General features: G+C 39.3%; 2 protein-coding genes across 2 annotated transcripts in view; both read right to left on the bottom strand.

Moving 5' to 3' along the window:
• apaf1 (apoptotic peptidase activating factor 1) overlaps positions 1 to 5,983 on the bottom strand; it is a 44,285-nt gene extending 38,302 nt beyond the window's left edge. Inside the window, exons 1-9 of the mRNA XM_083935119.1 lie at positions 5,866 to 5,983; positions 4,416 to 4,597; positions 3,500 to 3,689; positions 2,972 to 3,169; positions 2,565 to 2,754; positions 2,100 to 2,212; positions 902 to 1,033; positions 459 to 697; positions 89 to 256 (exon numbers count right to left, since the gene is read on the bottom strand). Coding sequence (XP_083791245.1) covers positions 89 to 256; positions 459 to 697; positions 902 to 1,033; positions 2,100 to 2,212; positions 2,565 to 2,754; positions 2,972 to 3,169; positions 3,500 to 3,689; positions 4,416 to 4,559 — 1,374 coding nt within the window. The 5' untranslated portion in view covers positions 4,560 to 4,597; positions 5,866 to 5,983. The remainder of the gene's footprint in view (positions 1 to 88; positions 257 to 458; positions 698 to 901; positions 1,034 to 2,099; positions 2,213 to 2,564; positions 2,755 to 2,971; positions 3,170 to 3,499; positions 3,690 to 4,415; positions 4,598 to 5,865) is intronic.
• Positions 5,984 to 6,741: 758 nt separating this feature from the next.
• Positions 6,742 to 14,798, bottom strand: tcp11l2 (t-complex 11, testis-specific-like 2). The gene is made up of 10 exons (XM_083934814.1): positions 14,693 to 14,798; positions 12,248 to 12,428; positions 11,718 to 11,850; positions 10,639 to 10,759; positions 10,251 to 10,474; positions 9,945 to 10,081; positions 9,613 to 9,797; positions 9,101 to 9,282; positions 8,276 to 8,448; positions 6,742 to 8,094 (listed from the first exon to the last, which is right to left on the bottom strand). The coding sequence occupies exons 2-10, from the start codon at positions 12,414 to 12,416 to the stop codon at positions 7,832 to 7,834; spliced, it is 1,587 nt and encodes a 528-aa protein (XP_083790940.1). The 5' UTR covers positions 12,417 to 12,428; positions 14,693 to 14,798; the 3' UTR covers positions 6,742 to 7,831.
• Between the last annotated feature and the right edge of the window lie 977 nt (positions 14,799 to 15,775).

The following is a 15,775-nucleotide window of genomic DNA, read 5'->3' on the forward strand; positions in this document are numbered from 1 at the left end:
ACAGACACAGACACACTGAGTCTGCCCAATCTACAAAAAGACTGGAATCTAACCGTTTGAGCTCTTTTAAGGTTGAATCCAAACTCACCTCGAGCTGGGTGCGATTCTGTTCCACCAGGAAGTCCAGCTGGAGGTCATGGAGGTAGTACAGGTAGGGTTTATTGTGACTGTCCACATAAAGCAGAGACTTGTTGACAAACTCCTCGAGAATATCCTCCACCTCCTCTGGCTCCAAGTCCCACAGAACAGACAGCACCTGGAAGAATAACATAGTAATAACATTGGAGTGATGGTTTTATTTCCTTATTTTTCTGTGAAAGAGTATCCAGATCTTTGATCAAATACTGGAACATATTCTTCCTTCCTGTTGTAAGCATGTGAAAGGCCAGTAATGTCACTTGTGCTGACAGAAAACAACAATGTACTTCATAAAAACAGATGTGGTTGTGCAGCCAAACCTTTGCAGGGACTTTGATGTCCTTCTCTATCACAGTCAGGTCCTTGTAGAGCTCTCGATGTTCGTCAGGCAGGTCTTCAATGCTCGCAGCCATGGCTTGGTCGAGGGCGTCATAGTCATAAGACGATGACTTTCTTATACGCTTGAACTGCTTCTGCTGCAACTGGTGAAGGTAGTAGCGCCAACGGTTGGGTTTCTCTTTGAGTAGACCCCCTATCAGGGACACCACCAGAGGGGAACCTGTGATGGTGACACACAGAAGCAGAAACGTGTGTGTGTTAAAGACACAATCAAATTGATGTTGAAATCACCAATATTAGGAAACCAGAATTAAATTAGGTCTTTAATTTCTTTTAAAATCTTAAGAGAAGCATTAAAGTATGTTATAGCTACAGGGGAAATTGTAATAGTAACAATTTCTCTAATTTCTACATAAATACAGACCTTTGCATTCTCTCACAATGCTGCGAGCCTCTTCAGGAAGTCCATGGAGTTTAGTTTCCGTGTACAGAGCAAGGATCTCCAGTCCTTTCATTTCCTCCAGACAACTCTCCATTTCCACCTCATATCTGGCACCTACAAAATAAAAGCGCAAGTATAGCACATACATTTTTGTAGGCACAACACTCTTTTCCTGGTAAATAAAAATAAGGTTTGATACATTCGAGTTTGCATGTGTAATAATTGTTGCAGGGACGTCATAATTTTGTAGGTCAAACCAGAAGTTAGCATCGCCCTAGTTCCCCTCGACAAAAGCCAATGGGATTTTTTTCCCATTGGATATTGTATTATTGCAGAATAAGGAAGCAACAATATTGAAGGGTTTAAAAATGATACATACATACATCATCACAGCTGTGTAGTGTTTAATAAAAATAACAGCCCAAATTCTGCCTCTTGCTTTGTGCTGGATTATCTATTGCCGCAAACTGTCTTCAATGTAAAGCTTATTATTCTCCATAATGACTCCATTTTCAATACAAACAATTATCAGCAAGGTGCAGTGGTTGGTGTGAAGATGACAAAAACTGTATGTGCTCCTCCATCTAGCAATACCGGTCTGGTGACACCTACTGGACAATTTGGCTTCTCACATACAGTAAACCTTAAAATGCCTGCTGCACTAGTATTGTATCGAATTTTAAAATGCTGGTATTGTTACAGCATCATTGCAGAAATAAGCTCTGTGGCAAACTAAAGTTCATGATACTTACATGTTCTATTCAGCAAGATAATCTTATGAACACCACGTTTGCATAAATAAATATATAATAATAAATAAAAATCACTCCAAAGCTAATGTTTGGCTATGGACGAACAACACCACGATCACATGGCTACGTCATCACCACTGGCTTCCAACTGATTTCACATGTTTCGGCGTGATGAGGTTTGTAGTCTCATTTAGCCAATTGCTCGCAACCACCTTCTTTAAGACACGTAAAAGCTCCAAATTCCAGAGTTAGGAATTTACGCTCACAAAATTGTAAGCTAGTGTTAACACAGATGTTATTTCAGGTATCTTACAAAAAACACACTGACTTAAAGGCGAGTGAAGTGCAAAACTGCTCATTTATGGATTTTAAGACTCATTCCTGCAGCACTCTATAGTCTCCAGAGTTTAAAAAAATAGGGCACATACCACTAACAGAGGCGGTAAGGCTTCTGTTTCTGGTGGTCAAAAGGATCCGACAGTGGATATCAAATGCCTTTAGCACTGTGCTGTCCCAGATGTCATCTAGAATCAGCAGAGATCTGAAGCCCAAACACAAGCAGACAAGTGATCAGAGACAGGAAAACTAAGAAACAGGCTGTAGAAGTAGAAGAGTTTACAGCTCTTTATATAATGTATTCGTAGACACAGAATAAAAACCTGAAAGAAATGTCTCTTCTTGCAGTTATTAGCACTAGAACGACGCTATTTCCATTCCAACTCAAGTGTCCATCTGTATTTTATCATTTACAGTAAATATCCAAATGAGACACACTGGAAAATTTCCCAGAACCAATCTTCAATCTTTGCATTGCAGTCGAATTTGACCAAACGTAATATCCATCTAAAAAGCACAAAGCCTATTATGTTTATCTGAACATGTACAGCAGTAACCTTGGATATCTGCGCAGAATGAGGAAGCGCAGGCGCTCCTTGGCCTCATCCAGAGAGTTGGGGGTCCGGTGGAGGTCCTTAGAATCCAGGCTCTGCTCCAGACGGAAACACAATGACTGGATCTTCATCAGCAAGTCTGGTTTGTCCAGCTGGCCGATGGACAGCCAATGGATCCCTCCGGGAAAGCACTCTGCAGATGGAGGAAGGGGAGAGGGAGGAAAAAAATGTGTCAGAGAGGCAAAGCGCAAGAAGCTAACGAGAACTGAGATTGAAACATTATTGAGAATGAAAATCAATTCAGGATTAGTGCAAATCTTTACAAGCTTTGAATGCTTTTTCCTTTCCATAGTTTCTAAATAAGATATGCAGATAGTTAGTTAGTTGTCAGCCAGTCGAAGATTGCTCACCTTCAATGAGTCCATGGTGTCTGACAGCCTCAGCAGCCAGGACAGATTTGCCTGAGCCAGCCATGCCGAAGACAGTGACCCAGCCAGGCTCCTTCTGCAGCCGGTAGAGTTTCTCCCTGACGCGGTTCACAAGCTCTGGTCTGCTGACAAACACCACGGGCCTCTGTGGAACGCCGCCTTCACTGAGCACTGTCTTGACTGTTAGACAAACAGGAAAGAGTTTGACAGACAAGAAGTAAATCATAAGCATTAAGAACATTAAGACCAAGGGCATATAATTAAAATCAAAAATCAGGTTTTCAACCTTCCATGTGCACAAAATGACATCTTTGAAATAAATAAAAAAAATTAGGTTTTGAGATGTTGGACAGCCTGTCAACATACTTACTGTACTAACACAACATGTCTAATATCCAAAATAGTAGATGCAACCAGTCACTGCATAATTTCTTTCTCCAACACTCAAGGACTCCCACGCACTGATAGCACTACCTCCATTCTCAAACACCCACAGCTCCCCTTCCTCACCGTAAGATGTGCAGCCATCAGAGGAGCTCTTATGTGCATCAGGCGGCGTGCGCGGTAGGCCATTTTGAAGCAGGCTGGCCAAATCATCGTATGCCTCTTTGACCAGGGAATTGTAGAAGGAAATGTAGGCACGGTTGTCCTTCCTCAGAAGCAGTTCCAGCAGGGCCACGGCCTTATCCTTCCTGGTGGGCTGGAGACATAGATATTACGGATGAGACGTGGACATTTTATAATTCACATTACATGAAAAGTACTGAGAATTATCTCATTTTATTATTGACTTCAGTGCAAAATGAATATAATGTGCATGGATCAGAATGTAAAGCGCCGTCTAAATTGAATAAATGTTGCTGTAACGAATCTGAAACTCGCCTTGTAATACAATAAAAGCATTAAATTAGGTAATATTCCTCAAATAAAATAAGGCAGTGACCGTCATAGACAATAAATATATACACAGTTACAGTCAGGAGGAGTTGGAGGTCCAAAGGTCAGAGCCACTAAGTCGAGACAGTAGATGAAATATCCCTGTGATTCTTGGTGCTAAATTCAGAGACTGGAATTAAGATAAAAATTCAGCAGGCATCTTGAATTGCTAGTCACAAAATGGGAAGATAAAGTGGTGAAAACATAGAAACAGAGTGAAACAGGAGAATGGTGACTCACTACATGGACGATGACAAAGTCCAAGAGGCATAAAAAAAATTATTCAACCAACGGTGGGCAAACATATAACATATTTTACAAGCACTTAAATGTTGGACAAAAGCTGATTCTTGATAATATTTGGTGGCATACGTGCTAGGCGGTTTTGTTCGGGAAAAAGGAACGAAAAGCATCAACATTATAAAAAAACCAACATGTTAATTAAATGAATAATTTCCCCTTCGCCTTCCGACCCTGAGCAGAGGCTCACCTGAGTCCTGATCCTCTCTTCTTCATCGACAGTCAGCACACCATCACTGATCAGGTGGTCCATCAGGAAGGTGGGCTTGATGTCCTCCTCCAGTCTGTGGCGGGCGCACAGCAGACAGCTCCGGGCCCCTTCCTCCAAGGCCATCTCTGCACAACACGCCAACCATGCAGGATCCTGTTGCACTGAAAATAATGGAGGCGATACCTGAAAGTTATAGGAATCTCAATGATATACACTACATGGCCTTAAGTATGTGGACACCCAAACATTGCATGTGATTGTTTTGGAAAATTGCAAATTTTGGAACATGCAACAGGGATTTTTATCCCATTAAGCCACAAAACACTAATGAGTTTTGCTAAAGATGGTTGAAACAGCAAATGTGTCTCTTTTGGAGTAACTTGACCATTGCATCACACACCTCACTTTCTGTCAGTAAGCGCTTTCCCTAAATTGTTGCCACACATCTGCAATATCCTTGTAAGATGTAGAACTAACGTCCCTTACTTGGGGCATCCTGGTGGTCTTAAACATGTATCTGTAGATGCAATCCCAGGTTCAGGTCCTGGTCCAGACCTTTGTTGCAGGTAACCCCCTCCATTCCTATCATTTTTCTACACTTGTATAAAAGGCAAATATTTTTCACCAAATACTTTATAGGTTCTATAATATAAAAAGTGCAATTTCCATGTTTTTTTTTTTAGATTATAAAGCAGGCAGAGTTGCGAAAGTATCAAAATGCTCAATCCACAGATAACATGACAGCCCATTTTCAGAAACAGAGGATGAAATCAAGTATATTCAGACAAACAGTATGAGCAAAATAATGTATTTTTAATCATTAAAGCATGTAAACATGTTCTAGTTAAAACCCCAAAAGTATGAACCTGAAAATGAGCATAATATGTTACCTTTAATAGTGACATACCTACTTGGAGCTGAATTAATATTGATAATGGATTTCATTTCTTTAAAACACAAAACTATGCAGACACTTACTGTACTGTATATTCATATTGTGTAGTAGTAACTACTGTATGTGCAGCATATACAGCACAAACAGAAAGAGGAACATCCTAAAAGTGAAAATGCAAGAGCCAGCTGGTGATAGAGGCCCAATACAGAAGTGACATTTTACAAACAGTCCTTAATATTTACTTAAAGCAATACAGCCAAAGTTAAGATGGCTTAGAGAGCTGGTTAATTTCTCCTGAACAGCTCGTTTTATCAAAATACTTCATGTGAGAACAGTTGCTTTTACACAGTTTTACAGTAACTATCAGTGAATGTGAAATTGAATTTAAATACTGCAAGTCAGGGCTAAAATGTACTTATTTTACAGAGTTTTTAGCGACCTTTAATACGACACACTTCATTTAAATACTTGTCTCGACAAGTTCACTCAGACTGGGATATGAAACAAAGAAAGTAACCACCAGTAGATACTTACGAATATCTTCTGTTCTTTGCCGAGGAAGGTAGTTATTGAACTGTATATGGTTGTAAGTCACGTTTTGAAAGAATATCCAATGAGTAAAAAGGTAATTGATTTCTCTGTTAACGTTGTATTTATTACACGCCCAATTTTGAAAGAAGAGAGCTTCCTGATTCCTAAGAAAAACAACTGCCCCGGTGTGAAGCAGCCAATTGCGTGGCGAGATCAGGACCACGTGACTGATGAGGTCACGCATTTCACGGATGTGTAACTAGGCAAACTGATGCTGCTTTCAGGGACTATACTTCTGCTCGGAAATAAGTACGTTAGTTCTTAGCATTTTTTCCCCCGCATGACATGATACGTTTATTTATCTTTAATCAGTTTAAAGAGAAGTTGTTGTGTAAATGAATATACTTATAAATTCGTGATACAGCTAAAACGCCTCACGTGCGTTTAAAAAAAACTGTAATTTTGTGTTTGCAACTTTTGAATACCAAGATTTTCGGACTGCATTTTAAGGTAACATTGCTGCCTGGTGACAGCAATACATGAACGCATGTTGTTTATTCTCCAGGATAAGGGTGCACTGATTAGCTATAAATAGATTTACTGTATAATGCTGTGAATAAACCAGCTTGCAGTCGTATTCGTGTCTCTTATTCTATAAATTCAACTATTTAATAGCCTTAGCACTAGCAAAAGACTATCATAACAGTAAAATATATGTTTATAGATTAGATTAAACCCATGAAAAACCACAAATCAACATGGTTACATTGTAATTGTATTACTTTTAAGATCAGAACCATATGGCTCTATTTCAAAAATATTGTGTGATGGCCACAACTTCCACTTTCCTTGAATAAATGAAGATCGGGTCAATTTACTTTTCCAAGTTTTTATTATATTAACTGTAGTACAGAAGACAAAAACACATTTTCATGTACACCTTTGTAAAAATACACTACTGCGTTCCTTTGTGCATCATTGGGTCCATTGGAAAATGACACAAAATCATTTTGAGCTTAACACCTTTCATTCCCCCACAGGTTCTTTGAGCCAACACAGGTATACTGTACATCAAAATGTAACAAGCATAGCAACTAAACCAATAAAACATGTACTCCACTGGAAGAGAACAAGTAAAAGTATAGAACATACAAGTGACAACAAATTACTTAAGTAAAAACTTAAAGTATTTAACCCCAACAAAAAGCTACTCATGCAGACAAAGGTTGTTTTTTTTTTGTTTGTTTTTTGCGAAGTCAAAACCTCAAAGTTTATTTTTTTTAAATTCTACTTTTTGTTTACTGTAAAGTAGTATCAGTGGATTAAAAAGAACACAGTTTAGTTGTCTGGCTGAAAAAAAGTTAACGGAGAACAATAAAATGGACTAATTCCATTGGAAAAGGGCTCTCTTGTGTTTTGCATTGTGTTCAAAGCTGGTCATAAGTCTACAATATAGTTACCATAGAATTTAACAGTCATAAATAACTTGTTATCCATAGGGAATCTGATATGCTACTCTTCTCCCTTTCTTAATATATAAACATCTTCCTCTTTGCTTCAGACAAACAAATGGTTTGCCCTTTTCCTCCGTTTGACTCCCACCATAACATGAATCTGATTACAGACATATTTAAAATGTAGGGATCACTATAAGGTTCACAAATTGATCGCTGTAACACTGGTTTTTCAGTATGAAGCTGTAAATATTTATAGGAGAGTATATTTAAGAACATTTTTCACAATGGTCACATAAAATGTCTACTGCATGACGCCTACAGTGCAGTGCCTTCACTGTTAAATGTAGTAAAAAAAAAACTACATTTACAACGCAATGAAGATAACTTCAGCCATTGGAATACACTTGCCTGAGCAAAGCAGTTTTACTGCCTAGCCATTGTAGTACCTCCTTAGCTTTAGCCATGTCTATTAGCAAAAAGACTCCTTAGACTGCGTGAGCCACAGTTTGGTTTTATTTGGAAGTGACAGAGTCCTGAGCGGTGTCCTGAGGAGGGTTTGCTGCTGGGGGGTTGCTGATAAACATCAGTTTCCTGAGGATATCCGCATAGAAAGGTCCATAGACACACCTATTGTAGTTAACCATGGAGATGAACTTTTCTCCCATCAGTGCTAGTTCCGGCTTGATAGCAGTCAAGCCAGCTGGTACTTGTTCAAGTTTGACCTGGGGTTTAGGATCACAGACGAGTGCCATGAAGTACTGCTGTACACGATCCTCTGCACAGAAACACAGAACAAGAGAAAATGAAATAACAGGTTAGGAAAAAAAAATCAATTTGAAGTAATCTGCTCTGAACTAACTATTTCACTCAGACCAGCGCATATTTCTCTGCCAGTGAAATGAAATGATATAAACGCTCGAATAAGCATGCAGTCACTCTTGCTAGCTCTATCTTACCAACGAGAATGCGGATGGGATTGTCCTTCTGACTGATGCTGCATATCTGGCCCGTGAGGACAGCCTGCTGCGCTGAGGTCAGAGCAGGGTAGTTCATCTCTGTTAAAGACTTGTTGAGCTCGCAACAGATCTGAGCGCAGACGTCTTGTAGTGCCTCTTTTAGGTTAAAGTCCCTGCGGATAGAAGAAGAAGAGAGTTCTGGTTTGAGATTTTATTTAACATATAGTCAATTATGGAATGCCATTTAAGTCAGTATTAATTAAATAAATATGTCTATGAAACAAATCGTTAAATATATGGAGAAATACATACGTAATTATACAAATATATATATATATATATATATATATATATATATATATATACAATTTTTATATTTCTGAATATAAAAAGAGTTGAATAAATTAAATGCATTATGAAACTAAAGTCCCCAGAAATATTGACTTAAATCTAGGGTATGCAATTTATTTTTTATGTGGTTCGGCAAAAACTCCATCGTAATCTTTTGGCATATTAATCATATTGTTTTTGTAGTGTGTTTTTGAGAGAAAACTAGACTTCCACACTCCCTCTTTTAAAAACTTGCCCATGATGGGAGATTTTGGCCAATCAGCATTCCTATGTCTCAGGAGTTAGAGGGGAGTGGGAGAGCTGCAAGAAGAGGTCTCCCTCTGCTTCAAATTCTAGTGGTTTGTTTGTTTGTTTTTGCTTTTTATCTACTGCAGCTTTAAATGACATTCCATAGTTAATAACCTGTGCCCATCAAATGCATGTCTGAATACATATTTTGGATTGAAGATGGCTAAAATAAAAAAGTGAACTAACGGGCTGTGCATCCCATCCAGCAGCACACTAATCATCCTCTTCAGGCGGTCAGACAGTATGGGCAGATCCTGGATAGGCCCTCCAATGGTGCTGTAGATAATGAGCAGCACCTCGTTCACCGCCTGACAACGCTGGAGCTGCCGTTGAATTTCTTGCAGACGTATCTCATCAGCCATCCAGGTCTAGAGAAGAAGAAAAAAATAAAGACTTAAGAACAGTTTTACATTTTTTGAAATATGTTTATTTGTCTACTTGCTGAGAATTCGATGAGAAGATGGATACCACTTCCATGACCGTGCATACATATAGAGCTAAGAGAAGATTAGCTTAGTTTAGCTTAAGGGGGGGTGGAGGTCCACCTAACAAACTTATGTTAACAACAAGACTTTCAACTATATTAGAAAATATTATTTCAACATGTGTATTCCACAAAAATAATGACACCAGATATACGAAAGATAATAGAATCTATCTTCCCCTCATTTACAATCACAAATTCAAAACCCACTCACCTCAGGTAGTGGGCTCTTATTGTAGTCCCATGTAAGGATGTGGAGGAAGGCAGTGTTTAGGACCTGTAGGGGCCCAAGCACCTGTTGCGGTCCTTTCCCCGGACTTTTAGTCTGTTCTTTGGGTATGGCAGTCGACAGCTCCTCCAGTGCCGCCTTGATCCACGAGGTGGTGCGTTTCAAAGCGTCTGAGGAGGTTTATCACAACAATACTGATTGAGGAGTTTGTTCTTAATACTCTAATACATGAAAGATTACATATTTTGTAGCAACCTGCCAACAGAGATAGTAAAACATACAGTATGCAAAGCTAAAAAGAAAAGTGTGTCTCATACTGGGTGTTTTGTCCAGGATGCTTTGAAACTTTTCCCTCTCATATTCAACACCGTGCCTCTGCAGCACAGGCCTCAGAAAATCGATTGACAAGTTGATTATGTCCGCCCTCATCAGATCCAGCACACGGAAGACCTCCCTGGTGTATAAAAAAATAAGAGCCACTATGACTGACTTGTTTATATAAGAGCGAAATAAGGTGAAGTTCATGTATTTCTCTCAGACAAACAATATGATCCCTGATCATAAACATGTGATCTTAGCACTGAAATGTTTTTAAATGCTTCACACCCCAAGTGTGCACTTACCTGAACATTGTTACTGTGTTGTCTGAGCTTTCGCGGAGCTTCTTAATTTCCTCATCCCTGGCTGGTGCACACATCTTGCCCATGGTGGTGATAATGTAAGAGGCAAGCCCCTGGATGTCTACAGCATCGTTGTCAGCCTGCTGACGGATCAGGTCCATGTCCAGCACCTCCATAATCTGGGTCCTCATTCGATTAGCACCCGGATTAAGAAATGACAGTAAAATCTGCCCAAAGAGTAAAATGATAGTAAGCATTATTTATAACTTAATTAATCTGTGATGGTTTTTTTTCTACATACATCAGTCACAGAGGAGAAAAAGAGAATCAGTTACAAAAGGATCTTTAAATCAGAGCAATAAAGCTGGAAACATCACATGTGCGTGCTGACCTCTCGGATCTCCTCCAATAATCTGATGGTGTGCCCATACTCAGGCGGGTCGGCGTTCAGATCAGACTCCAGGATGTCCCAGAAGGCCTTGTGGACATTATCTCTAACTTTCTTCCATACACTAAAAAAAAAAAAAAGATATTGAGGATTTAGTTAAGCTTAGTATCTGTCAGGAAAAATGCCCATTTCTGAAATGGGATGGTACACAAAGTGCTGAATAACAGAGAGATCATTATAAGGATTTAAAAATCTCTCCTTTTGTTGAGCACGGAAAATAAGTTTTGATTGCTGCCAGCAGAACTAGCTTCTCTGCTCCTGTCAATCTCTTTTACTCTCAACTCTTTTACTAAAGAAATTATTTCCTTATCTACTCCTGTCCTCACTTTATCTCCCTTTGTCTCTGTCCTCTTCACTCTCTTGTTTAGATCAGGTCAGTGTTGTGTTAAAGATAAACAGAGAAAGACAGATGTCAATGAATACGGTAGAAAAGGTGACGTATGGTGTAACCTATTGTAGTTGACCCGAAAAATACAAAAATGGCCCTGAAAACTGCATAATAGGGCCTCTTTAATAAAACACTAACTTTTTATTTTGCTCCCCTTCTCGACCAGGACTCCCTGACAGAACAGATATTGCATCTCAAAGGGATCTTTGTTTCTAGATTTTCCACTGCCTCACATTCCTTTGAAAACTCACATGTCGGTGTCTCACGTCTGGGTTTGGTGATAAAAGTTCTCCTCTGTGATGCGTACGCATTATTTTGTCAATACTGTGAAACTCTATATTTCATATGAAGCACATATACACCAACCTATTCCACATCTCAGGGTAAATCTCTGTGAGCAGAACTCGCAGTGGCGTGTGAATAGCACGAGGCACCAGCAAGTATAAATATTGTAAAAGTTGACATTTGTAATCAAAGCTAGTGTTATTCAGCTCATGTCTACCTGCACTCCTACTAAACTATATTTAAGTAAAGTCCTTAAATGAAAAACTGGTATTTGGGTTCACTGATAATTCACATGATAAAAACATAATCAGGGTGTGAACAAATTGAGACGCAAGTTCTTTTTTCATACCAGTTCGGAGGTAGGCTGTCTGGCTTCACATTGAAGTTGCGGTTCACTGTGATCTCATGAGAAAGCCTGAGATCATACAGTTCTCTGGCAGAATCCATGACTTCATCCAGGGTTAAGGTTTTGGGTGGGCTTGCTGTGGGAATCAAATATTGAACAAGATTTGTAAATAGAGGAGCTTAATACAGGGACATTATTCCAACATCTGAAGTTGCTTAAAGACAGTGGTGAGGTTGCAGATAAACTACAAGAATACCTGTGCTTTAAATTGCTTTGTTTATTGCTCCCCTTCTATTAATTGGTTCCCCCTCTCTTGGGCTTGTAGTGAAGCAAAGATGCTTTTTTAACACCCTGAAATCCTATCAGTACAAACAAAACTGAATTATAAATATTAATTCTCAAAAGTTGGAACCGGTGCAGAAACCAAACCAACCTCAACACCTATACTGAAAAATGAAAATGAAATCAGTAGGTCAGAGATTGTCTGGTGAGCTTATACTGAGCCCAGAAAAAGGTTGCGGTAACGAACTCACAAGAGGGCGTGCAATGCTTGCTGGAGCAGTCACTACTGAAGCTTTCACGGGAACAGTCCCGGTCGCTGGCCGATGTCGTACTGTCACAACGCTCTGACGACGACTCCACATCACTGCCATGGTCCTCACCGCTAGATGTAGAGGCAGGTCGCTCATTGTTTCGAGGCATCTTAGGTTATAGCTGCAAATGAAAAGTTGGTTAGCTTGTTGATTATTACTTTTTTTTTTACAGATGATGAGAAGACCAAAACCAACAATTAATGAATTAATCCATGAATAAATATTGTCGGTGATCTCAATGCCTGATGCACCTTTTTTTTTTTAAGTGCCACGGACCTCTAATGTTGTCCCAAAACTATTCAGACAAATAAATGTGCCAAACTGTTGCACTGGGAGACACTTTTCAAGACGACAGACACTGTAGTTCATTTTGGGCTGTTCAAATATCCTGGTGCTTTTAATGTTCACTCAAAAACAAATGTACCATTAGATCCTTTTTGAGTAACTGCTATTCTCCAGCTGTTTTACGGAAGTACTTTGCATGTCATTAACCCATGCTAACCAAATTAGAAACTGTGAAGAAATATGATCTAAAAACATATTAGTAAGCCTCTACCTTAGTTTTTCCCATGCTTTTGTTAGAAGGAGAAAGATTATGTGACTGCTCAATAGCATGCATGCAATAGTTGGTGTTGCCAATGCAGGGAACAAATGGTAACAAAAACAACAGTCGCTATCAATAAAACAGCTGGCAGGCCAGTCTCCATGGAAACCAAGATAGCTGCCTTGTTGCACAATTCTGAGTATCAACATCTTGTTAAACTTTCTTGAAGTAATTCTTTGGAAAAACACAGCTGCTGTTTATTGCCACATGATCCAAAGTCAGGACACAAGCAGAAAACATTTCCATATCCATGTTTAAACGAAAGCTTCTATACCTTGAGCACAATAAGGGACATACAATGGTGTGCAGGCCTATCTGAGATCAATTGTGTCTCCAGGGAAACATGGGACAACAGAGGGCTTTCTCAACCCCCAAAAGGATCCTGTTACACCTGTCCGTGTGCTGCCTGTTCCATTCAAATATAAAGACATTAGCATAAAAAAGAAAGGTACCAAAGCCAAGCAGGATCATGCATGTTGTGTATATCTTTTGTCATCATCACATACAAAAACAATTCCCCATGCTCGGCCAAATAAAGACACAAACATGTATCTTGAGGATTGTGACGCCAATATTTTAGCAGGCCTCTGACTTAAGTAGGCCTCTGCCTTTCTAATATTATCTGCACTGTGTCTTACAGTGCTGGCGGGGTGACCCTTGGGTGTTCCTGTCTCTGGTCTCAGTTATCTACTGCCAAAAATGAATGCACACTCCCTCGCTGCTCTTTTGGTTTAAAGATAGCTCAAGGGGGTGATGGTGGGCGTTGGACTTCCATGTACCCCTGCTGTGGTCTGCGGCTCATTCATTACATCATCTGCTAGACTTGACAGCTAGGTCACAGCAACGCAGCAGGCCAATTTTCAGAGATTATCTAGAGTGATGGGAGCAGTGCAGTCTAGAAAACTGATTACGGATTAGGTCTACTATGTCATCTGCTGCTTCATTAGAAGAAATCCTCTTAAAGTAGTCTGAATACGAGGTGAAGTAAAGAAAGAGAAAACATTTGACATGGACGTGCATGTGAGTTCAAAACAACAATCAGAGTAATTGATATGACATTGACATGATAACAGTATATCTGTCAATATCCACATTAACATGCCCAGATGTAATTGATAAATGCACCATGAGGTCGACATATTGTTACAGTAAATCCTGCAGAAACAAAGACAGTATTCTGGGATCCAGATTTGACTGCAGTATAATGTAAACAAAGCAATGGATCAGGGAGGCTGGGCTAACTACACGAGGACCCTCGTCATTGGCTGCAGCTGGCTGTCTCTCACCCCTACATGGAAAGTCTTTGGTTACATGCACATGGAAAAATATCCACACACGCATTAGAAGTGGGTACACGTGATGTGGGCAGCAGACAATAACAAGAACTTCAGGTACATTGACTAATGTCTCTATGCCCAGGCCAGACGCAAGAAAGCAACATATGACAAATGCATTACGCAACTACTGCAGAAGACATTTGTTTTAGATAACCGTCAAACTCATACTGTGGCTTATTACAGCAGAGTTTACACGACAGTCTTTGTTTATTGACCAAACGCGCTGGCCATAACAACCGACGGTGGCTGTGTTTACGTAGCAGCTATGCGTTGACATTAGCGTTACAGTGCTCGTTGGGAACCGTCGACGATTTTCACCCAAGTTTCCGCTCCACAACAGAGGCAAACTCAAGCCAAATGACCGTAAACGTTGCCAACAGAACCAGCCGAATGGTTCATAATTAAAAACAGTGTAAAAAAGTGCTAAACAAAAGAGACTTTTACCTCATTAAAGTCTCCGGAAATGGAGACTGATACCCAAAACAGCTCTACTCTGAGGCGAAGACTCGCTGTCGTGTGTCAGTGCTCTGCTCTGTTTAAAGGGCCTTCGTTACCTCAGCTGGCTCTGGACACACAGGCGAGACCATTTAGTACACAGGGGTGATCAACGGCTGACTAACCATAGACTGTATAAATGATTAAAGATTTAATTGTTTCGATTTAAATATACATTATAAACTGCTATGCATTAAAACTGAATGTATGCCTACATATTAATCTCGGGAAAGGCAAACTGAACAATACTTCATAGTATAACCTTCACATAAAGTACAATAGTCTCACCCTTGGTAGAAATGGTACGCTCCGCTCTGCTTCACCTTTTTGTTTTTCAGTGTACAGAAAATGTGTGTGTGTTCATAGAAACAGACTCCGACAGACAAAGGGACTGCATTAAGGAATAAAATATGTATAAAAAATATAAATATAATAAAGTAAAAATACATCAAAATTAATATATAGATAAGACACTTCTTATTCTGGGGTAAGTGAAAATATAATAGTGTCCGTTCACAAGGTTCAATGTTTTTATATAAACATTAAACTATTCTGTCAAGACAATAAAGTTAGGAAGGAACTTGGAAAACGTCTTGTTGTGGATGGGGAATTTTTCTATTATAACCATGAGGTTTATTGTGAAGCAAACTGATTTGTCATCATGTTAAAATTTTGTAATAATATATGATTCTATTTGTTATGTATTGTTTAGTTTTGTTGTAGTCAAAGTTTTCCTTATCCCTAAAAAACAGATGACAACGGGCAAATCCAAAATAAATGTAAAATTGTTTCTGGCTCATCTCCACAAAAGTGCACATTTCATCCACATCAGCTGCTGCTTCACTGGAAGGTCTTTGTTTACCGATGTGACCTCGGTGTGTTTACAGGTTTACAGCAGTGGGTTTATGTCTGAAATAAAATATTTGAAGGAAATGTGATTATATAGATTTCCTTTTCTGTGAATTTTATTTGACCTGTATTCATATCTATACTATATATTTAACTAAGAGTTTATTGCTGACCGTTTATTGT

Source organism: Echiichthys vipera, assembly GCF_963691815.1.
Source record: "Echiichthys vipera genome assembly, chromosome: 20".
Classification (NCBI taxonomy): domain Eukaryota; kingdom Metazoa; phylum Chordata; class Actinopteri; order Perciformes; family Trachinidae; genus Echiichthys; species Echiichthys vipera.